Raw genomic sequence first — 26,213 nt, 5'->3', positions numbered from 1 at the left:
TTTCTTCATACACCTCCTTTACTGATCAGCTTCCAACAGGAACTTATTATATCTGTCATGGAATTGATTTTTAAAGATTCACACATATATTGTGAAACAGGAAGACATCAACCATTCAACCAGTGTCAGCTATTTCGCCATCATTTGGCACCAGACACAATGGGTTTTCTCCACTGTTTCAAGCTTTAAGGTGATTGAAGTTCTGCAGCTGTCTCAACTAACGCTTTTATTTCTTTGTTGCCTTTTTGTCTGTGACCACCACAGTAGGCAGACAGTCTTTGGGTATTCTGCTCTGCTGTCAGTCACCAGAGTAACCTGTTTTTGTTTGTCCACCATGAGTCCATGTCGTGCTGATAATGATGACTCCATTTGTCCCACGTGTGAATCAGTTCCTGATTTGACGGATGAAATTAAAAACAGCAGGAGTCCTGACGATCATGACTGAGAACCACTTCTCAAACACCCTAACCCTAACTGCATTACCAAAAACTGTGACAAAAAAAGTGACAATCACACTTAACCATTTTCTGATGGTTTGTATTTCACTGATAGTCAAGAGGAACCTCTTTAGATATCAAGAATCTGAGAGCTGTAAACTCTGCCAGGAAATCCATTTGATTTTTTGAGTGATCAGTTAAATAAACGACCAAAACCTGCCCCTTATTCCTGCAAGAAACTTTGACCTTCCATAAGCCCCAGGCTGTCACATTATACTTATATTTGTCCTCATCTGCACACTGAGGTTTTGTTTAAGTTAGGTTAGGTTCAATCATTACTTGAGTTAAGTTAAGTTGTGATATGGTTTTGGTCAGGGCCAACAGCAGCAGGTAAGTTTAGTTTCACATGAAAAAACTGGATACAGGAGGAAACAGCTTGCCAGGCTCTTTCTACAGATAACAACATCCACCTTGCATCAAATAAACATGTTACATATTAATTGTTTACACAACACATTTCTTTAAGAGTATACCAACTATACTCTTAAAGAAATAGTACAGCAGTAACTATTTTCTGTAAATCAGAAGAAAGTTGATTTTAGGACAAATAACAGCACATTTCTATTGGGATCAGGCTGAAATCTACCCACTTTTTATTGGCTGACTGTAAAAATCAAGTATGAAAAGACAAACATGTATTATACTGTATATGATATAATATACATGTAAAATAAAAGGGCAAAAAAAGGGCTTCCAGTTGATAACAAAAAGTATTATCCAGTTGGGAAGGCAAATTTAATTTATTTGTGAAGCACACTCCAAATGCAAAAATATATAACATAAAAAATCTCTGTCCAGGCTTTTAGTTTTTGTTTGTTTGTTTGTTTGTTTGTTTGTTTGTTTGTTTGTTTGTTTGTTTGTTTGTGGAGCAAGCAAAAAAATCACACAACCACATACAGGAACTCCACCCTGATACACCCACCAATGTACAAGCTAGAATTGTTGGTACATTGTCACAGTTTAGGACATCCGATCAGAGCCACATAAATTAACTTATGCTACTGTGTAGTTGCAGCTGAATCAATTTTATTTCTGACATAATTAATAAATCAACAAATTTATGCATGCATCATTTAAGGAGTACTTCCTGTCCTCCAAATAAAGACTGGATCACTAAGCTTCTTCTTAAAACACCAGGTTTTAGTTTGGAAGGTTGGAATTACTCTGAAGTTGGAAGCTGAAATCACAGCCCATTTGTTCACAATTGAGCAGAGGGTGGAAGGTCAACCACTGTCACAACAGTGTTTTTTGGGAACATATGTACAAAATCCTTTTAATTCTTAGATTTTATAAAGGATTTACTCCGTAACAACTGACTCTGACTCTCCTCAATCATGCTGGCAATGACACAAGAACAGTTCCAACTCATGAGTTCATTGGTCACACACACACACACACACACACACACACACAATGCACATGTCTAATTAGCATTCCCAGCCTGTGTGAGTGGGAGTGGTATGACAGTTTGACAGTGCCCGGGTCCCTGTAGCCCTGTGTCAGCTATTCATCACCAGGTCCCATGATACAAACAACACCCCCTTTTTCCCACCCTGATCCTCACACTCACTCTCCACCCCCTTCACTCTCCTTATCCTCACCCATCACCCCTACCCTATCAGATTCGTCTACCGCACTGCTGAATACAAATATGACATGCGACTAATTTAATTGTTTAGATACTAAGAAAGACATACAAAGTATGCATGGAATATTGTTTTAAACCTGTCACACTGTTTGTTTAAATTTACATATTTGGCTGTTTCTGCTGTCAGCAAAATAAACAGTAATAAATAACTGTAACACTAATAGTAATGGTAGCATTTGAGAAAAATTAGCAGGTTCCTACATGTAAATGAGCTGTGTGGTTCGCACCACTTTACAGTAAGACACATTAATATAGCCATCAATCATGTTCTTCATTATGTTAGCATTTCTTTATAGATTAGTAATGAACTGTTACCATACAAAATAAAAAAAAGTACGTTGAAGTCTGTTTGCAGGCACTGGGTATTACCAGAGGAAGCTGTGAGAAGTTTAATAAATTGCCTCAGCTGACAGTACTTCAATAAGTGCCAGAAGATTACAAGTCTAAAAATGAAGCAAACCAAATCATAGTGTCCAGTGATGTTTGTTCTGTTCTGTTCACTTTATCCTGTTCTCCTCATATACTGACATTCCCATACCCTCACACTATAAAACATTATGAGGTGGTTCAGTTTAAAATTTTAAAAAAAGTTACTCCACTGCCTTGAAAATCTCAGAAAACTGAACTAAACTTGAATCAACTCTTCAAAGTTAGCACGCAACTTAAGTTCAATAAATATAAGATATTAAGTTCAATCAACGACTGATTAGTCACACTGATATGTTACAGTCAGATTTCCTTTGTAGAGTCTTGGTGGCACCTTGTACCAGAGATCACTCATCAACTGCTCCCAGTAACCTTTATCATCATTAATTTTAGTGGATACTAGCCTTCCTTAAGATTAGCAGTGTTTTCATTATCATCAGAAGAAACATCCATTACTTTACTACACGTGTTGTAGACACACAGCAAGCTTACAGTGGTCTGGAAATGAAAACTATTAAAAATTGTGTAAAATAATACAACTATGAAGCTACATATTTACCTTAAGCTAAACCACTAAACACATGTATACTGTTTTATAGCTGCTCACACATTGCAACCTACAGTAAACACATCCATACTGTAGTGTCAGTGTTTTGAATGCAACCAGCAGGTGGCATCACAACAACTTGGCCTGCTAGGCTCTCCTTCATCAGTGACAACAGCATTGTGTGACATTCTCCACAACTCCTCTCACCCCTCTCCACATGCCTCAGAAATACAGCAGCAACCTACGAGACCTATGAAAATCCAGATGTGTGAAAATATATTTTTGTTTGTTTGTTATTTTTGTCTCCCTAGCTACAGGAGATTCAGCATGGAAGGAAAAGCAACAGGAGCGAGTTTATTTAACATAAATATAATGGAGACATGTATTTATGCAGGTATAATTACTAGTTTTATTGTCTTCTCAAAAGTTTGGTGGAGCATATTTTGAGCTGCGATTTCTTGTTGAAAAATTACTTGTTCTTAACTCATTTAAGCTATCTCTAAAACTCAGCTGAAGTATGTTAGGCCAAGAGGAACTCCCAGGGTGCACTGTGGTTTTCAGGAAACCAGGGTGGTTCAGATAGCTTCTTTCCATGGAAATACCAGAACATTCAGTCTTAGCATGTGTCTCGTTTGTGGTGAAGTTTCCATAAGAAAATATATTTTTTTGTTTGTTTGTTTTTTGTTAACTGTTTGTTTTTTGGTTCAGTTCAGTTAAAAGGTTCACTAAAAAGAATTTAATGCTCATTAAATCACTCACTAATAGGAAACGTCAGTGATGGTTTGTAGAAATCCAGACAGATGAGTGTGTCAGCCTGGGTCAGACAGCTGGACCTGGAAATGAAATCATTTTGGTTGTTGCTATTACATGACTATATAACTTTTACATTTTATGTATTCATCTTTTATAGTGTTGTATCTATGTAGGAATAAAATGTTTAAACACTGGTCCATATAAAAGTCTGTTATGTCGTTTTGTGGCCCATAATTAAAAGAACTGTATAGCCAATTATTAAGTTGTTAGTTGCTTGAAAATATATTAATAATTTTTTTTTTTTTTAAATGTGTCACCTGCTGTGAACTCTGTAGAGATGGCTGAAGATTTGTACTTATTGTGCTGAGTGAAATTCTGTCATTAACAAGGCCACTGTAGTTTTTTTTGCGTCACTTCCACATATACTGTCCTGCTGAAGTGTATGATCACTAACTCACCAAGAGTATTAATCTTTGAAAATAGTCTCAAACAATTGCCCTATCTCACCGGGTTGGAATAATGTGTATTAAGAGCTACAGTGCCCAGCTGAAATCATTTAGCCTTTTTAAAAAAGATAAATAAATAATGCAATGCAATTGTGAGCCTTTTTAAAAATGTATTTCTTCAGTAGGAGCTGATTGGATTGGAGCTGAGTGCCATAGGCATGAACAGGGAGTCAGAGAGACAGACATTGCTGGTTTTTGTATTTAACTAGATTTATCAACAATAAGAAGACATAGAACATCACCAGACTTTAAGTTAAGTGCATTCAGATTTCTGGAGCGCTTCCATTTAAGAGAACTGCAAACAAAACTCAGTGAGCATTTCATTTTGACCAAAGTTGTGTGTTGAAGGTGATAAGTCTCTGATGCCTCATTGTTTTAACTGCCAGGTCTCATAATTGGCTTTCTCACTTGTACAGGCACCTGCAGGTGAGCCACAGACACACAGCTCAGTCTTCAGACACACACACATACATCCACACCAAATAAAAAATTGCAACACTCAAACACATTCTTATATGCATTCAGGTGCACAGACACACACACACACACACACACACACACACACACACACACACACACACACAGCAAGCCACTGTGAAGGGTGTGAACACACCTCGATCTGAGGATCACACCTCACATCTCTGACAAAAGTCACCTGTAGCCACACTTACAGATGTCATTAGATAGGAGTCAAGGTTCTGTTACTTCCACTCTTCACTTTTTTTAAACCCTGATGAACCAACTTAGACACATCTGGGATGAGCTGGGCTGAATCTCTCTAATAGCTCAAAATTGTATTGGAAACAGATGCAAACTATCTTTTAAAAACTTTATTAGGAACATCTGTTTACATACTTGCATGCAATTTTCCAATCAGCAAATCATGTAGCAGCAGTGCAGTACATAAAATGATGCAGATACAGATCAGGAGCTTCAGTGGTTTGAGTATTTCTGAAACTTCTGTTGCTTTTCATGCACAACAGTCTCTAGAGTTTAAAACCAAAAACATCCACTCAGTGGCAGTTCTGGGAACAGAACAACATCATGTTGATGAGACAGGTCAGAGGAAAACGATAAGAGTGTTTGGAGCTGACAGAAAGAGAACAATTCTTTACAACTTTGGTGGGCGGAAAACAAAAGCAGAAGACCATGTCGAATTCCACTCCTGTCAGCCAAGACCTGGAATCTGAGGCTGCAGTGTGCACAGGTGCACCAAAACTGGACAGCTGAAGAATGGAAACATGTAGCCTGATCTGATGAATCAGCAGTGTCAGAGTCAACAGCACAAACCCATAGATCCAACCTTCTTTCTGTCCACAGTACAGGCTGCTGCTGACGGTGTACTGGTTTAGGGAAATATTTTTCTAGGCACACTTTGGGCCCCTCAGTACCAATCAATCGTGGTTTGAATGATAATGTCAGTATTGTTGCTGACCATGCTACTTCCTGCATTACAATGCACCATGTCACAAAGCAAAAATCATTTCAAATTGTTTTTATGAATGTGAGTTCAGTGTACTTCAGTGGCCTCACCACTCACCAGATCCAACATAATCCAATAGAAAACCTCTGGATGTGGTAGAACATGAATGTGCAGATAACATATCTGAGGATGATGATGGGATGCAGTCATATCAGCATGGAGCAGAACATGTAGCCTCTTGTTCCCAAAGTTGCAAAATAGCCAGTGTCTACAAACCCTGAGGGGTCACCACAGTGTCTGTGATAAATGTACAAGTTACACTGGTGAAGACAATGAGTACACACACAAGTGCACACACCTACAGTGGAACAGTTTACACCTCTGTCCCCTCAAACCAAAGACAGTAGATGTTGCTGCTACAGCCAGCTCCAATGAAGTTTTCCGAACTTTCCAAAAAGTCATTATCGTGTTGTTTTAGAATTTCTGGAAGACAAAAGCTGCTTTGGTGAGCCAGTGTAAAGAAATGCATTTCACATACACTTCCAGATAGATAGATAGATAGATGGATGGATTCTCCAGACGGGCTAAGATCTTATATTAATTACATAATGTGAAGTAGAATTTCTATGTGACATGAAATGAGCTCTACGGCAGACATTTAATCTCTTTGCGCGCTGCTTTACCACTGCTTGGTTAGAAAAAACTGTAACTTTCATATTATAATGAAGTATCAACTTAAAAGCTGCACATTCATGTCTCTGCATCAAACTGCTGCAAGTGTTGCCATCAACCCTTGTTTCTCAGTATGTCTGATAGAAACTTTAATAGCTGCCAGCATGAGGCACTGATCAGCCAAGCACATCAGCATAGTGAGATCCAATATGTCACCACCATGCAGAGAGAGCGGGGGTGTGTGTGTGAAGAAGAGGAAGGTCTTCTTGCATGCGTGTCTTGTTAGCGCTGGGTGTAACAGTGGAAGTGATGGCAGTAATGTGGGAATGACAAAGGAGCTCTTACTGTGAGCTATATGAAGATGTGTGAGATCAGTCAGAGTTCTGCAACATGTCATATCCCCTGGTGTGTGCACATGTTCACACTCAGGTACAACAGAAAAAGTCTCTATGTTTGAGTGTAGGAGATGCTAATATACAGTTCCCTCTTATACTACTTTACCCAACAAAGGAACTGATCTGTTTTTCGTAATGGGATGAATAGGAAGGAAATCTTCACATTACAACTTATAGTGGCTGCAGTGACTGTCCCACCACAAACATCCAGATACAGGCTTTCAAACATTTCCTACTGTATGTAGCAACTGTTACTATTGCAGAACTCAGAGAGGCTGACTTGCTGGAGAATAATTGAGAACCTAAAAATGGCAAGCTTAAATATTGAAAACTATGTCAACATTTTGCTAATCAAATTCTGAGTTAGCAATCTTACTAGGCCAAATAACTTGGTGAAATGATATGAGGTTGCAGCCTCATTTAGAGTGTCTGTGTTTTTCCTCAGTGTGACAATCCATCACTTGTTCACCTCAATCATGTTTGGAACAGTGATTGATGATTTTAAGTGTGCTTGAATTTAGCTTTTGGTTCTAACTAATATATAGTTAGAACCAAACATATACGGTCCCCAGAGGATATACCTTAAAAACTTTGATGATCTTCTGACGACCATGAGATAAAAATTTTTGGTTTCTAGTGAAATATCTCAGCAACTTTTGGATCAATTGTCATGAAATTTGATACACACATTTATGGCCCCAAGCAGGACAAACAACTCTGGTGAGATAGTTAACATTATACCTGCTAAAACTCACATTAGTATTGTCATTGTGAACAAGTTAACTATTAGATGAAGCACTGCTGTGCTTAGGTACAGCCAGTAGGCAATAAAAGGAAGATGAGGTGGGATGCTCTCCCCCTTGTTATCCTCCTCTCTTATCCCCTAGTAGCAGAGAGAGTGCGGGAGCAGACAGGTTGTTGAATTTGCAAGTCTGTACCGCCAGACTCATTGATCCTTTATCTGACTTAGGTTTGTTCAAGTTAGATTCTATGGCTCCAACCATGACTCTGAAATATCAGTAGTGTGTGCTGTGTATCTGATAAATCCATGGTGCTGTCCATGGTGCTGAATTAGCAGACAGATTTCTAATTGTGTCTTTTTCTCTCAGTCCCACCCTTTGTCTTGTGTGTGTTGGTTGGTGGTGTGGAGGCAGGGGAGGGGGTTGCTCCCATTGGGCCATCTCCCCTCTTAAAAAAACAATAAATCACCTACTGAGTACAGCCTCACAGAACAGCTGGCATGGTTGTAGGTTTGTAGTTTTGTTCATAATGGATCAACAAAATTCAAATTAGATGATTCATATAACATTCTCTGGAATTAAAACAGTTTTACAGTTTTTAAAGCTCTGCAAATAGATGACAGTAACCTAGTCTTTATTTTTTTTTAATTTTCTATCAATGTAATATTTTTCCATTCTATGTAGCAACAGCACCTTTGGTTAGCTAATACTGCAATATCATGTCATTATGTTTCTATGATATATAAATGTCTGGTATAGTCTCTATGACTCTATGACTGGATATCACTACTACTACCACCAACTAAAAACAATACATTCATCTTGCTATGATATCACTCAGTCCACTAGCAGGCAGCAGTAATGCTGGTCAGATGAATCCAACAAATTCCTCAGTCCTCCAACAGTCCACACACTCTTAACCCAGGAGGCAACTATTATATTGATGCATAACAATCTTCTCTTTCACTCCTGTCAGTACCTGTCTCTGCCCCTCCTCCCACCTATTTGCCTCCCGTCCTTGTCTGTTCTTCTTTCTAATTACCTTCCTGTCCCTCCTCCCTGGCACTGGCCCTGCCTTCAGCTCACAGCAGGATCCACAGGGGCTGCTGCAGCAGCTGGGCCCCAACAGGGGCTCTGCTTTCTGGGGAGATAGCTCTGGATGGTGAAAATCACTGAACCTATCCGGGAGGTCATGATGCCAGACACCACATAGAGCAGAACGAGGGTGAATCTCTGACCTCGGCAGTCAAGAGCAGAGACTTGAACATGACACTAGAGGGCGCTGGTGGTTCAGCAGTGGCATTTAACTAACAGTGCATTGCATTTCCCTCAAATCAAACTTTTGAGCAAGCACAGCATTATTCCTGGACAAAAAAAATATGCTTTAAGATTAATGAAAAGTGCTCATCCAGTAGCCACATGTCTGCACATATCCTTGGATCAACAGGCTTCGTAAACTTCCAAAGCTAAAGAAGGCCAAATAGGACTCTCTATAACAGCATTAAAATCATGTGACACATAAAACTTAACATTTTGTCATCTGAGCAGTGCAGCTCCTGCAGATCCTGGGAAGATAAAAAATGGCACAAGGTTTCTTATTAGATCAGACTGGTATTTGCTGCACTGTTGGAGAGAGGAGTTTGCTATTCTGCTCTCCTATATCCAAGGTACTTACTGAACAGAGATATCTTCAAATGCATGTTCTTAACATTAAGGATAACCAAAGCAAGTGAACATTTGGAGTTAATAAACCTTTATTTAAATCAAAGAGCAGATAAAAACATTAAGGCAGACGAGCAGCGAGCGTTGAGCTGCAAAATGGAACGTCAGAATTTAACTATACAAGGCTTGATCCGTTGATAAAAAAATAGAAAATTATGAAGCCAGAGAAAACAAGAGAACACAATGTGAGAGCATGTGTGTGTATGTTTGTCTGTTTGTGTATGACTGCATTCAAGAGATTTAGTGTGTGTGTGTGTGTGTGTGTGTGTGTGTGTGTGCATGCAAGTGATACATGATTTTATCTGTATATATGTGATCATAAGTGAACAGGTGCTTACAGGACAACTTTTTCAAACATTTACTTAGTAAAACAATAAAGTGCTGTTATTATTGACCTTCTATGACTGAAGGGATTTCCAGCCTAGAAATAAAACTACAAGTCAAGCAGCTAGACTCTAGTACAGAGTTAGTAACAGCCAACTAAAGTGCATGTGTCACAGTATGAAATGTAAACAAAAACCAGAGATACTAAAGACATTATTTGCATTCTATAAGCAACTTGGTGTCCAGTTTTTTGTTTGTTTTTTTTTTTTGCTGAAAAATAATTAAATTTTGCTCTTTAGTGCAATAAAATGTTTTTTTCTCTCTTTTTTCCCTCCTTTCACATCAGTCGACACAAACTGATGGAAAAATGTTGCCATGCATTCTTCAATGACTCTGATTTAAGTTTAGAAGTTTGTGACACATTTCTTTTTGTCGAGTGTTTAATATTTACAGTTGCAGTCACTTATGCAGCACAGTGGGTTAGACTGCGGCACCAATTAACATCTTGCAAAACAGTTTACGAGGTTTCTTTTTCATTTCTATGAGAGGACTTGGGATATGAACACAACATGGATTGAAATTTCTAACATGATTTGAATGACTGCAACTGTTTATGAATGGCTGCAAATGTTTGATTTTTTGTGATACAAAATAGTTTTCTGTTGAGAAAAAAGTAACAAAAAGTATTTTCAAGCTTTCCTATGTATAGTGAAGTGAAAAGAAGCAGGACTTGGAGACAATGATCAGCTAAGCTAACCCTGCCCTGAGCTGTCCAAGCATGTCGGTGAAAAGCTAATGCTAACACACATGTAGGACTAATTTTATGGTCTTTGGGGGCAGCCACAAGCATCCTCCAGGAAACAGAGCTCCTCCAAGAAAGATTTCTGTCTGCAGGCGTGTTTGGGGTACAGTAAGAAGAAGTCACTGTTGCCATGAAGGTTTAGCTTAAGTCCCTGCCACTTCAGAACATATATATCGTCAACCTGTCATCCAAACTTCATGCCAGACCCTCTGAATTTTCATCCACCTTTATTGCCAAGAGTCAGAGGAGAACATCTAAACCACTCTCATGTCTGTACGTAAAATATGAAGCTACCGTCAGTAGCTAGCTAAGTTAGCTTCACACAAAGTCTGGAAACAGGTGAAAACAGTTACCTTGGTTCTGTCCAAAGGTAACACATTCTTCAGTTTTCGTAGGATTTTGGAACTAAACAAAAAGTATTTATTAGTGAGCTTTAGAGGTGCTGGTAGTTGGACTGTATTACCTTAGGACAGAGCCATGCTAGCTGTCCAGTCTTAATGCTAACCAGCTGCGGGCTTCTCATCTAACTCTTGGCAAGAAAGCTCAGAAGTATACTTCCCAGAGTATTCCTTAAAATCAAAGACTCTTTCAGGGTCTTCATGTCTGCCACCTACTTTAGACCTGCTTCAACTTGCTTAATCACTATTTATAAATATATCCATCCAAAGGTTCAGCTGTGGGGGGTGGGGGTGGGGGGAATTGCTTCTTTACTACAGCTAACTGATCACCTGTGCTAAAAATTCTAAACTAATGGAGTCAAGTGAATTACAGCCTCTAATTAAACCTCCATTTAATTCTTGATCTCATTTAGAAGCTTTTGATGTTCGTACATGAAGATTTCTGTATTCCTCAGGTAACAAAAACCTGGACTGCCAAAGCATCTCTCAGTAATAAACAATCAATGAAAAGTGTCTGCATAAGAAAAGTTCTACAGTTTGTCAAAGCACACGTAGGTTGAACAGTGCTGTCAACATTTAACCAAAACTGAATGACATGATTTAAAGTTGTACTTAGATCTATGCAGTGTGTAAGTATGCATCTGCAGCTTGACTGCTGTTGTGTGTATATATCAGTGCTAGGAAATTTATTACAGAAGCTACAGTGTGTGTTTTGTCAAACCTTTTTTTACATGTCTGTCCTCACCAGTCTTACACTGCCCGGCTCTCACTGTGTGATCGTCTTAGCTGAAGCACAGGCACAGAAGAAGAGTCTTAACTGTGTATTAGGTCTGACTTTTAAATTCTTTAATCTAAAGCACACGATCATCAGATTTTCACCTTCTTGTGTGTAAATGCAGCCATGAGAGTTTAAAGAGGATGGTGATGTTTCTTGAAAGGACTTTCAAAAAACAACCTTAACACTTAAAAAAATAACAGACAAGAAGAAATGACAGAACATTTGATTTCCAAACTTGTTTCTGTGTTATTGTGCACAGGTGTGTGTGTATGTGTGTATGTGTGTGTGGTGTCACTCCTGGAGAGCCCAACCTCCAGAAACCTCCTACACCTACACACCACCACACCTCATTGGTTAAACAGGCCTACAAAGCTGATTGGCTGTTACAGCAGAGCGTTCTCGTCTAATAATGTTTTTACCTTCCTGCGTTCAAAGCTTGTTAAACTACAGACTCCAGCACATACAGCAATCAATCTTTGATTTTTTTTTTTTTAATTTTTTTTTTTTTTTTTGCAAACACGGTTTCCTAGAATGTTTGCTCTTTAGCAAAAAAGCAAGAAGCACAGAGACATGAGTAAATTGTAAGTGAGTGTATGTGTGTGTGTGTTTCCCCTCAATCCATCCATCTACAAGACCATTCCTCCATCCATCCTTGTGTGTATTTGTGTGTTTATCAGTCGGTCTTCTTGGCCCATGCCAGGTCATCTGACCGAGGTTTCTGCCCTGTCAGGCATTCGATCAATTGCTCCATCCGTCTCCAAAAGCCCAGCTGATCCAGTGGGTAGTTACACCAACCTGGGATGTAAGGAAAAAAAGAGGAGGAAAGGAGTTAGCGGTGGGAGAAAGTCAGGAAGGTGGAGAAATGAGGAGAGGGTTAGAGAGAATTGGGAGAAATCTTCTATAACAAGTTAAAGCCAACAAACATAATTGTATGTTTTGTTTTATGTTTTTTTTTTTTTTTTAAGATTTTATGGAATGACATGAAGGATGAGCATTTTGGACAGATCACTCCATAGTCTTGCACCCCTGAAGGGATTTCCCTCCTGCATTTAGACCTCTGACCCCACCCACAGCTCCAACTATACCCACAGGACGCACACAGGCTCATATTGACCTGTTTCTAACCATCCTTCCTCCAACACCGCTCCCCTTTTCCCTCCAGACATCCTGAACTGGTCTTGCTAACTTCCTTCTCTTTCAGTTTTTAATCTCTTTGCTTTCCCTCAGATTTCACTCTTTTGTCCTTAACTTCCTCCTGCTTGTATTCTCTTCTTTCTTTCCCTCCTTTATACCCATCTGCACCCCAATCCTGAGTTTTTCTGCCTACTTCTAACCTCTTGTCTCACTCTCATCATCACGCACAGATTTCAGAGGAGCAGAGGGATAGACTTCCTTAGCCCTGCACAAACACACACACACACACACACACACACACACACACACACACACACACACACACCCCTCCATTTTCTTCTTTCTTCTGTAGTCTACAGAGCTTTAATGGCTATAGATACATGTGTTTGAGGTAAATACATAAATGTATGTATGGCTGCAGGCCAAAGTACACATGAACCTGTGCATTTACGTGTACACATGAATGCATGCATGAATAATCAGTATTCTCTGTGAACATGTGTGACTGCTCTGACTTATACACACTCACATCTTCACTGAGTGCATTACTCACATGTACCAATGTTACTGCTTTGGAAGCAGCCGAGCACTCCCTTGACATTTGAGATGAAAAGCCATTTTACTATTATTACCAAACACACACACACAGCTGATGCATTTGTATGTGGAGTAAAGCACCTGCATAATTGCAACTCGTGTGAGCCTACACAGTCAATAACACAAGCACACAAATGTCAAAATAAAAAAGAAGTCAGATGCACAAATCACACAAAAACACACACACACACACACACACACACACACACACACACACACACACACAGACAGGCAAGAAGCAAATAGAGACATCCACATAAGCTGTGTGTACTTAGCCTACCCTTGTCTGATGCTCACACACCACCACCCATGATGTGTTTGCATAGGGTGCATGCTATAGCTGCGGGGATGTGTGCATGTGTGTGTGTGTCCCTCCAGTGACCCTCTCTCTGCTGGAAGACATATAAAGGAGCCAGCAGTTTTGTTTGATTTCACTCTTTCCCTCCATCTCTCCCTCTTCCTCTTCTTTCTCGCTCCATTTCTTCTTCTTTTGCCACATATTCCTCCTTTTTGTTTTTATTCTTCCAAATCCCTGCTTCCTACCCTCCCACTCTCTCCCCTCCCTTCCTCCCCTGTCCTCCACCCCCCCCACCCCTGCCTGTGAAGTCCTATTTGTTAGAACAGACAGCAGGTTAGCATTAAATATACATGGGGATTGTCAGCCAGTGGCGAACACAAAGGCAGCTAGGCGAGCCCCAGTGGAATCCAAGCCCGGCCCAGGCAGCCAGGCTGGGGGAGCAGGGGGCCGTCACCGTCCCCTGTGGGCCCCCCGACTGCCACCAACCCACCGCCCACCACACACACACAGGTTAGAAACTGAAGAGGAGGTCAAAAAGACTAGTGCACACACAGATGCTCGAGTATGCAGATGCATGAGTATGAGTGTGTGTGTGTGTGTACAAACACACACTTTTCCCAGTGCCCCCCCCCCCCCCCCCACAAACTCGCTCACCCACACATCTGTCGTCCGCAGGGGCGCAGGGTGACGTACAAGCTGAATCCCCCTTGTGTATCCTCCCTCTTTTCTCTCCCTCCCTCTCACCCAGATGCACACAGAATACTGAATGTGGATCTATTACGGAGGCCTCGTGTCTCTAAAGACACACATGCACGCAAACAGAACATTTTCTTTTACTTATTTATAAGAAGTCGACAGACATGGCCGCCATTTTATTTGAATCTGTGGAGAACTGCAAGGGAAATCATTCTAGAGTCATCAGCCTCAATTATGGCGATCTAAAATGGCCGCCCACTACATAAACACTAATAAACATCTGATAGTATTCAAAAGTTATTTGGACCCATCCAGTGTCTAGTTGTGTGATACAAAACAAAAAAAGTTTTTATATTGGAAATGTACAGTGTTAGAATAATCTTGGTAAATGTTTTTGATCTGTTCCCCAATGTGATTTCCATTGAAGGCTAACTGCATGAACAAGGTTAGAAAATAACCTGTCAACACCACAGTGTCCTCAGTTTTGGCCTGCCACGTGTCGAATGCAAAATGGTTGCACTTGGTGAGGAACTGCCTGATAAAGTCAGAAACCAAACTGTAAGACTTCAAGATAGGAGAGGGTGCAACAGCATCAGCAAAGTAGTAATCATGAGGAGGAAGGGGGTACAGGAAGAACCATACTACCAACTCCATAGACCGCACTATAATTACAAGTTTCTATTCAACATTATATATATATTATAAATATATAATTCAAATTCTGAATGAAAAGGCGCTGACAGTAACAAAAAAGTAAAAACTATAATCCGATGCTGAATGATGAATAGAACACTATAGGAGTATTTTAAAGCAGAGGGTAGCAACAAAACATGCTCCAGCAAAGAGAAGAGTCTGAGAAGAGTCATCTGTGAAGAACAGCAGAACTACAGAATTTAGACAAAAGATGCAACAGTTCATACAATTTAGTGTTTAAATGACAAATTTCCAACAAAAGGTTATGATTAATTACCATGTTACCATCATACTCTGATGATTAAAAATGTTTTTGACTGTGTTTACTGCACTGATTTTATTTCACTATACACATAATTTATCAAATATGGATAATTTACTTTTTACGGTGAAAACGGAACTGTGATAATTTGATGATTGTTCAGTGACTGACTGTTAATAAAATCAAGCCAACTCATTTATCCACAAACAGATATCAAGGCCAAGGTTTTGTTTATCATTATAAACAAAGATTATTTATGTTTCTGGTAATATGTAATCACATGATATGTATACACACTAAAAGAAGTAAAATTTTGCCACTCTACAGCACTGTACTGAGGTAGTGCCAGTTCTCACCTGTAGTAATGCAGTAGTATGTTTCGTGCGGCGAGACGTGATGGATGCGGTGGTGTTTCCGTGGCAACACCAGATGCCAGTCCTGGAGCAGCATGACCCAGCGTGGGAGACCAAAGTAGGAGTGACTCCACTTATGAATCTGATTGGTCAGCGTTACGAAAACTGCCAGGGCAAAGACGTAGCAGTCCCAGGGATAGGACGCCGCCAAGGCCTCTAAAAGGTGAGAGGAAACAGACAGCTATTTATATAGAGAGAAAGAGAGAGTAAAGTTAATAGAATAATTGATCAAACTGTTTAGTGTAATGACGAGGGCCAACACGAAGGCATAGCACTCCCACAGAGAGGATGCTGGCAGGAGCCTCGGAGAGATGCAGAGGCTGAGGGGGAGGATGAGGAACGGAGGGGAAAGACGAAAAGACAGGGAAAGCTGGGGAAGAGTGGTAGCAGGGGAGAGAGGAAGAGATGACAAAGACAGATAAGAAGGATGATAAGGGGGGAATGTAAAACAGCCTGAAATCTAACATACTTTAACATAAAACCAAAAAGACAGTGAGCCGTGACATTGTCTTCCAAAAATCACAGACTGCCAAAATCAGAGAGGCCAAGAGGAGATCAGTCATCTGACATCAATGCAACCGATTATTCCAGACTGCTTTTTTTAATCACAGTGCTATCACTACTGCACCGCAGGCATCAAGAGGAAAATTTAAATCAGTCAGGGGTGAGACACTTCATCCCTGTACTTCTGTGTGCCATTACACAAGAAAATCAGTCTCTACAAATTCTGTCTGTTCTTTATTGAGCACGTAAAAGCCCTTCTGATGTTAAAATGTAACTATGAATCATCACTCCTCACCTTTTAATATTTTAACAACTTCTGAAATCCCATTCTCATACTCAAAAAGAACTGCACATCATTCCTATAGAGGCGTCCTGGGACTGGACAAAATGTGTGCTGTGTTTTTATATGATATTTAGATGAAGGTGGAGCTGGAGTTAAGATGGAGGTTGGGGAACAGGGGACAACAGTTTACAGGACTCTGTGGGACTGTCGCACCGATAGAGAATTTGAAGTTCATCTTTACGCAACAGGAGGTCATTCAAAGCTGTAGACCAATGGAATGAGTAAGGAAGTGAAAGGTACTCTAACTGAGAAACAGGGAGGGAATGTTCAGAGATCTTCTATTCAGTGTAATGTGAATTTGGGTCTACTTTGAGGTAACTTTTAAAGGTCTGCTGTTTTACAGTGAATAAAAGAAATGAGATCGAAAAAAGTAGAAAATCCAATTTGTGTTCTCAATTCATGTGTAAATGCCATAAGATCTTGTGACTTTGCCTTAGTTTGAGACACTTTATTATAAGGTAACAATCTTTATTCCCAATTTCTTCTGTTTCACGTTTATATCCCATAATATTTTAGAAAGAAACATCTCTGTTTTATCTGTTCCATTTGCATTTCCTCCAGTTTAAGAGCCATAATCCATTCTAGTGGCTTTGAAGGCTTTTAGTGTGAAAAGCCAGCAGGAAGTCTCTAGTGTCATTAACAGCTGAAGAAACATCCTGCTATCATTTGAACACTGACTTACATTTACTCTAGCTTTGTAAATCTGGGATATTTCTTAATTACCTCCTTGCTCTACTTAACTTCTGAAGTAATACAGTTGAGAGGGAAATTTTGTACATTTCACTCCTCTGTACTTAATTCACACCTGCAGTTACCTGTTACAAAATAATATTTTACATACAGAACATATATAATAAAACATTTATTTAATACGTTATTTAAACACATTGAGATTGTGATCTCTCTGTGCACAAGAGTAAACGTGTACACTTTAAATATGAACAGACAGAAAATGCACACACATTCTGCTGAACTAAGTTTAAGATTTATTTTCAAATATGACAAAATATGATTTACATCGCATCTACTCAGGAGGCGTAACATGAGCAGTATGTTAGCAGAGCAGCAGCAGGTTCAGTCCTCAATCTGTGTATAAACAGGATCCAGGATCCAGGTAGGTCACGTGCATTTTGGCAGCACTCAGAGCCCTACACATGATCACTCTGGATGTGGATGTAAATTGAAATGAAGTTGATATGAAGTGTAAAAATTTGCTTTGGTTTGCATTTACACATTCCTACAAGTAAAATGTGAGCTGTTATGCAGCCTGTGTAGACAGCCAGTGTCTCACATGTGCACGAGATGGACATGGCTGAGACACCTCCTGTGTAGACACACCATTAGAGTCAAGTCAAAATATGTATCTATGTGGCTGTTCTTTGGCACAGCCGTGCTTTGTGCTAAATTCTAATGTCAGCATGCTAACATGCTCAAAATGATAGTGCTATCAAGCTGATACTGAGCAGGTAATGTTAGCATGCTAACATTTGCTAATTAGCAAATGCTAATTAAATATCTGCTGGGAATGTCACTGATTTCACTGATATTGGCCATAAACAAACATTTTGGACAAATGTTTGCCCTGATGACAATGAATGATATACCCGTCTGGACCAAAGACATTGCCATCCCCTCAGCTATGCTACTAGTGTGGCTTAAGTGTTAATTAGGTTTCCTAAATGTAGACTATTGCTAGGCCTGAAACCATGAAAACAGTTCTTGAAGATGCCATTGGTATCTGGGGATTGTGTATTGTGTCAGTGTTGATTTGAGCTGACAGGTGACAAACATGTCAGGACTCACACACAGGAGCAGCTGTGTGCAGCATTTCTGGAAATAATTATATGGATGAGAACAGTCTGCGATGTGGCCGTTGTTGTTGTCATTTGAACATTTGGATGTAAATGAACTGGCCACGCCTGCTTAATGAAATGGACTTACAGTACAAGTGTGGTTTCCTTCAGTGTCATCTGCCATCTGCTAAAAACCAAACAAAAGTCTGCAGTCTGTCTTTCACACTGCTCACTCTTGTTATTCATTGGAGTCTTTCTGTTGGTATGACTTACAGCTGTCCTCTCTCTGTCTACCTCCATCCCTCGTTCCCCCTCTTTGGTTAAAACAGCGATCTCTTGACCCCAGTTCAAGTGCAGACATGACAGTTGGAGATGTCACCTCGCTGCTTTCAGCTTTCCCCATCTACTTCTGTCTCTGTCTTTGTCTGGTGACCGCTTGACACCGTGAGGAGCTTGACATGACAGGTTTAGATGTCATCTTACCGCTACATGACCCTCTACCGCCACCACCCCCCGCTCTCTCTTGCTGCCTCTCTTCTCCATGCACTCTCACCCTCTGTCTCAAACTCTTAGCGGTGACCTCTTAAGGTGCAGACATGACAGGTGTAGATGTCACTGCATCTCTCCCGGTCTCCGTCTCGTGACCTCTTGACTCCATGCGGTGTGTGACATGACAGGTGTGGATGTCACCTACAAGTGGACCTCGCTACCGCCATCACCCCTCTAATCTTTCCTTCCCTCTCCCCCCCTCATTCACTGATCTCTCCCGTGGACAGGCAGCTGACCTTAGCATGTTTCCCTTCTGCTCTTCTTTCCACCATATATGTATAGATATGTTACATTCTTTCCATTTGTATCAGAATTGTCAGCAATCATCATCATCATCAATTTTTTACATCTGACATTTCTCCATGGAGAATTCTGCATTTAGCCCAAGTTTCCATGACTGTGAGCTAAATACATGAAAAAGCCTTCATTAACTTGTTTGTTCGATGTATATAGTTATAGGTATATATAGTTATAGGTATATATATATTTAATTCTGTTCCATGAGCCAACTTAAATTTGTGGTGTTGTTCTACCATTTGGAGTTTTCACCACAGCACCACAGGTAACCTCGCCTTTAACCTGGGGAACTGATGTCAACTCCTCTCCTGCTCCACCCATCAGTGACCTTTTGGCTTCAAGCTAAAGTGCAGACATGACAGGTGGAGATGTCACCTTCTTAATAACAGGTTGCTCTGTTTCTCCTGCTGATCTTCCTCCTCCAGTCCTGCCACGCACTCATAAGGTCAGTGCACGTGATTACCAGAAAAACTTCCCCATGCTTTCCCATGATCAGTGGACACACTTCACCCAGCTCAGATGCCAAGATACCTTGGCATCCTGCAAAAAGTTACTGCTAAAGATGGTTAGACCCTTTGTAGCTGACCTTCTAAAGTCCTTACATTCACATTGCTTATATTCAGGCATAAAGCTGTAAACTGGCAGTGTTCATAGGTGGGAAGCCAGTGAGGGATCACATCCTTGCACTACTGATTCCCACTCCTTTGTTGGCGAACCAGAGTGAGATCTTTGGGGACAGCTTAAAGCTCTGCAGGTGTTATGGCCCCAAGCGTCTCACTCACAGGTGATAACGATGTGAAGGAGAAAAAATATTCACAAGGGATACAGAATTCCAGAACTTTGGCAACCTCAATTTCACAACAGCTAAAATGTTTGTATGTGCCACATCTGCATTTGTGTGTGTTTCTCTGCTGTGTGTGTGTGTGTGTGTGTGTGTGCTACCTGCTGTATATGTGAGGAACTTGTAGGCCATGTGAGCCAGTGGTAGGATGGGGATCATACAGTTGTCACCATTGGTTTCGATGAAGTCGTGGCGAGTGATGGCTGTTGGATCGATGTGGTGCTCCCTGAATGGTCGAATAAATGCCTGCAAGGAGAGAGAGCCAGTGAGCCAGAGAGAGAGAGACATTATGGACTGTAAAACAAAACAATTAACTCTGTTCCTTTACTTAGTGAAGCCTAATGTTACCTTATACAATAAGGAAGTTATTTAGACATTTCTTCCTTGATACAGGACTTGCGTTAAATTGTGAGGAGGAACAATGATTAACCAAACATGAGCTTACTTTTATGTCATGGCAGAGAGACATTTAAATGGACCTCAGTGAAATGGTAGTTCTCCTCTCTACAGAAGACAGTTAAATATAGGACTGTGTGCTTCAGTTCTCTTCTACAGTCATACGGTCACACAGAGATTATAAACCCCAAAGTCAATGTTTTTTGTAAGTGTACCAGTTTGCACACTGAAGCATGCAATGAAATGCTGTATGATTATTAAAATCTGTTCAACAACAGCACAACAGATAGTATATGTCTTATACTTTATATAAGAACAAAATTACATTTGAGTAATAGGGTACAACATTTTAAACAGAAAAATCCTCATGTTCTGGCAGTTTGTTCTTTTAGTTAATATTACACACATTCAGCTTCTGTGCCATGGAACTGATGTGAAAAACAACAATAAGCACACATACAGAAGCTGAAAGTCACTCGTAGATTTTTCCACTTAATTTACATTCACTTTAAATAAGATGCTGGAAAACATTGTTTACAAGCATTGTTTACAATGCAGATCAAATGCGTGCACACACACACAGCGACTCAGCAGTGCCCAGCATCCTGCGCAACCCCAAAGCTCATATCCAGCATCCTAATAAACCACAGAACAGTAGTCGACTTGCGCAAACACACTCATACACATAAATGACCCGTGGACACCCAACACAGACTCAAAAATGTGAGCTCCATACACACACATGCACACACAGAGTCGCAAACCCCACTTGCACTGTGCAGAGGCAGACACCAGTCTGTGAGAGCATGGGGGTCTCAAATGAAAGACTGAATCTGAATCCCGCAAGCACAAAAGAGGACAAAAAGAAACACACACACATGCACAAACAGGATAAAGGTAATTTATTTCCCTCTGTGGAAAAGGCTTGCATCTTTATTGCTACAGTGTACATGTGTCCGTGTGCACGCAGCCATGAACACATCAGCATGAAAACTCATTATAGTCGTTTTAGCTGTTCGCACCAATCACACACGCCTATCTGCAAACATCGTTGGTAGGTGCCACTGCAAACTATCTGTTGCCATCTTGACAATTATGTACCCTTCTCCGTTCTCGTGTGCCTCCCCCCCCCTCTCCCATCACCCCCCTCCTCTCGCTGCAGCCCTCAGTCAGATGAAAGGCCGGCTAAGCCGTGGAGGTCGTGCCGAGCAGGGCGGCATCAGCGCTCCCAGTTAACGGTGGGCCACCGGTCGCTGCGTGTCCTCTAATCCCACACCGTTTAACAGCCCGCCTAGCACGACATCCGTTAATCACCAGCTCACATCGCCCATTGCCCCAGCAACCAGCGCTGTCCCACTGACTGGACAGACACGCCCTTCCACCCCCTTCTTTTTTTATGTCCTCCCGACCTTTTTACTGTATTTTCATCTCACTTTTTTGTTGGTTTCTCTTTCTCTGTCCCACTTTTTTTTGGCTAAATCTCTCTATCTATGCCTTTTTCTTACTCTCTATTCCCCTTTTGGCCTTTAACAAGAGACTGACTTAAGTTCAGTTTGAATTAACCCTCCTTCAACGCTCCAATCACGCTCATTAGAGAGTTGCCTTGAAAAAGATATGTCTGATAAAGATGAAACAATACAGGAAGAGGGAAATTAATACAAGGAGTGAAGTGCTGATGATTTTGAAAGACAACTGCAGAAGAAAAACAGATAGGGAGAGAGGATCTTCCAACATATATCCCTAAACTGTAAGCACATCTGGCAAATTTCAATGTGAATTGAGCATCATTGGGAACTAATGAGCGTGACTTTGTCCTCAAAGTGGTGTCATTAGAGGACTGCTAAATCCTTGTTGAGTCAATTAAAGCTCAACGACATGATGACGACAAAAAACAGCAAGGCCCAAAGCATCAAGAAGGAATAGTTGTAAACACTACTGGGAAAATGTAATGCACTTTTTAAGATGTGATAAGAAGTGCGGCACTTTTAGTTCTATGGAGAAAAAAGCCTTTCATGGATTCAAATCAAAGCAGATCGTCATTATACAGTTCCTAAAGAGGAGCATTAGCAGTATATGCTGTGTGGGATAATACACAACACCATCTTGCAACTGAAGGCTGTTTGATGGAGACAAAAAATAAATAAAAAAATAAATAAAAATAAAGTTGAATTTACTGAATATTATGATTTTTTGCTCCAACATCTCGTCTTTCACTGTACTGGATTTTCATTTAAGCAATTTTACACACCAGAGGTTTGTTTACAAGAAAATCAATGTCTTTTTGCAAAAATGCTTGTTTACTTTTGGAGGAGTAACGTTAATACGCTGTTATTATAACTACCTTAGATGATCTGCTGAGCAACAGGAGAGCAACAGATATGTTTCCATTTAATTGTAGTAATAATATAGTATTATTAATAAAATCTGAAATGATTCCATTACTACCTTTATGCAAATATATTCAAGTGGATGTGAGAAGATTACATTATTAACATTTCTTTGCTGCTTTCCATTTAAATTTGTATTTGTGGGCTGGTGGGATGGTGATATGAAACAAGGGATCTCAACTAGAATCACACCGAAGTGTTGACAAATGTACACCACTGACACTACCATAGATTTTATTGACAGTAGTTAACAATGAGTGGCAGTATGACATGAACTGTGACTTGTCACAGAAGCAATGCAACATCACTTTGTATTTGATCTGTTTTTGTTTGATATGCCAACTGTTTTGGGGTTTTTTTTTGTTTGTTTGTTTGTTTTTTTGCATTTTTCCTGTATATGATAGGGACAGTGTAAATAGAAACTGGGAAGCCAGGAAAAGGGTATGACAAAGGCCAAAGGTCTTGGCTAGAATCCAACTTCAGACGCTATCAGTGTTTCCATTCGGGTGTGTTTACACACAAATCAAAAATGAGTATAAAAGTGTAAACATACCTTATCTGTGACCTGCAACAAAAATATCCCTCAAATCTTGGAGACCACACTTGCCATACTGCTACCACAGACTGACAGATAGAAAACTCAGTTTTCAGTGGCAGCTGTTACTGCTCCATGGCTGTCACTGCTGGAAATATTATTTATGATGCTATGACAGCACTCTTACAACTGTTAGGTATCCCATTATGGTGAATTTATGGAGGGCAGGGGTCCATATCGTGCATGTCTGCATTAATGCCTCTATGTGGTGTCTATAGTCTGACAATGCCTTTAAAAAGGTCTTCACAAATAAAGACAACAGGGACCAGAGAACAAAGTAAGGAGGTACACATGTACACACACAGTATATACATACACAAACAGTAAAAAAAAAAAAAAAACAAGTAAATGACAGAACAAACAACTAACAGAGAGGGAAACTGGCTTCAAATATTTCATCTAGCTTTATAACCGCAACCACTATTAGCCTCAGGTGTTCTCCATCATGTCTTTGATATTCAAACTAACCTTAACTGGGAGCACAGGCCTGCTTTATTCTCAGTCTCAAAACCCACATAGACACAAAAAAAACAACTGAGGAGTATGCTTTGCTTTTTTGTGTGTGTGTGTGTGTGTGTCTCCTTCCACACGCATGCACACACACACTTTATTTTCCACAAGCCTATTGTCATCCCTCTGTTCTCCGCAAAGGTCCATTCTTCTCTTCCAGTTAAAGTCTTTATTAGAAGTCTCCTACAGTGTCCGACACACCATGCAAATCTGTGACTGCCGCTGTGCTTTTGGTCCCTGTAACTACCCCAAACCCCAATAAATTCCACATCATAAATAAACATCAAAACACATAGTACCTTCAGCAAACACAAAAAGTAACACAGGGCTCCAGAAATCATTCCTTAGAGTCAACTGAGGGTACAGTGTATGTACAGAAATAACAAAATAACCTTCACTGACAAAAACACATTAGGTTCAAAGACACACACAGGATGATGTGACATAGTGATATAACATTCACCTAAGAAAAAAATTGTAACATTACAGCCTAATCAACACTGAATCAAAAAAGAATGACATCAACCATTAGAATTCATCACACTAAACAGATTGTCAATAATGTGGTATCTGGAGGTAATTAGTGTCAGACTGAATTGCAGTAATGGGATTTATCTAAAAGCTGTGATGACAAAGCCTCAAAACCACCAGCCTCCTGTGTAGAGATATTAACTCATGAAATATTACCATTTTAGAGACTGACAAGTAAAAGTATGTAAATCAATTAAATGCTCCAACTCACTATTAAGCAATTAACATTGATTTACTGTTTTGTGCCTTTGCAACTAATTTATTATCTGCTTTTAATTTGATTCACTAGATGCTGAATCAAATTAAAAGCATGCCACTAAATTTGAACATGATTCATTTCACTAAATCTACAGCTGTCATCCTACCCAAAATATATACATTTGATGTTGATGCCTACTGAGAGTGTCTCCTTGAAAAACCTTGGGTTCCTGCTGTTTGTTATGTCCCTTAATTTATTTTTTTGGCCACTTGGGGGCAGCAGAACAAGATGTAAACACAACACTGATATATTATCACCATATAAAGTCGCTGTGCCTTACAACTTATCCAGCAAAGAAGGAGCACCATTGCATTCATATGTTCATTCACCCATTCACTCCAGTGGCTAAATGTTCACCAGCTAGTAGCTAACTTTATCTTTGCCACTGGTGCTGGACAGGTTGTGTAGAGTGGGTTTATCAGAACTTTCTCACTTATGAACTGAAAGACACTAAAATGCTCTGAAGAACTGAAGAGAACAGCAAAGTTAGCTAATAATTAACTATGGATTTGTAACTGCGAGTGAGCCTTGTCACATTATACTTAGTAATTAGATCTAATGTTAATATAAAAAATGATTAGCGTAGCTTTAAGTTAAGATATTTTGTATTTCAAATCTAAACAGCATCATCACCCCTATTCTGAATTTTACACATACAGGAAGTATAAAGAAGTATAATACAGGACCGGACGTTAGCCAGACATGGCAAACAGCCATCAACTGGTTTTGTCAATTTATACAACTCTAAATGTTCAATAGCAGACCAGATTATTGATGATCAGAGCTGGTCCTGAGTAACTGCTTCAGCAGTGAAGAATTTAAATAGGTGAGGAAAAAAAAAACTCACCAAATGACGTAAAAATGTTACAATCAACAGTCTGCTTATATCTCACAACTGTCAGTGTTATTGTAGTATCTGCAGAATTCATACATACACACACACACACACACACACGTGTGTCTGCATAAGAGTAAGCAATAGAGTACTGCCTGGTGATAATAATGATATTACAGATAATTAACTTTCATTAAGAGCATTTGTAGAATGAGGTTCATGCTAACAAATTTTAATTTAATTAAATTCATTAAATAGTGAAAATATTATTACTCGTACATCAAATGTAAAAATAAAAAAAACTACTGTTATAATTAGGATGCTTCAGGTCACACAACATCTTCAACATTTCAACTCATTAATTATCAATGAATATTTCATAAACAGAAGAACTAGAAGATAACACACACATACAAACACACACTAAATTCTTATCTCATTAATCAAAACAAAGTTCACATGAACCAATCTGCATGCCGCACCTGATCACACTGATTTTAATTGGCTGAAATGAGAATAACCTTTACTCTAATTGGCTGTGGGAAATGTTGTAAAATCTGTGTGCATTAATGTAGATGATGCGTTTTAATGCAGAAAGTAGGCGTATGTGCATCCATCTTAATACACAACCGCATACATATGTGAATAC

General features: G+C 39.8%; 1 protein-coding gene across 1 annotated transcript in view; it reads right to left on the bottom strand.

The window, feature by feature from the left end:
• Window positions 1-9,343: 9,343 nt before the first annotated feature.
• The window catches only part of si:ch211-212o1.2 (uncharacterized protein LOC492735 homolog), a 37,253-nt gene continuing 20,383 nt past the window's right edge, over window positions 9,344-26,213 (bottom strand). The window contains exons 4-6 of the mRNA XM_018703582.2: window positions 20,153-20,297; window positions 15,668-15,880; window positions 9,344-12,426 (exon numbers count right to left, since the gene is read on the bottom strand). Coding sequence (XP_018559098.1) covers window positions 12,305-12,426; window positions 15,668-15,880; window positions 20,153-20,297 — 480 coding nt within the window. The 3' untranslated portion in view covers window positions 9,344-12,304. The remainder of the gene's footprint in view (window positions 12,427-15,667; window positions 15,881-20,152; window positions 20,298-26,213) is intronic.

This window comes from Lates calcarifer, linkage group LG10 (assembly GCF_001640805.2).
Source record: "Lates calcarifer isolate ASB-BC8 linkage group LG10, TLL_Latcal_v3, whole genome shotgun sequence".
Lineage (NCBI taxonomy): Eukaryota > Metazoa > Chordata > Actinopteri > Centropomidae > Lates > Lates calcarifer.
Note: the sequence above shows the minus strand (reverse complement) of the source record. Positions and strands in the feature narration are given on the sequence as shown.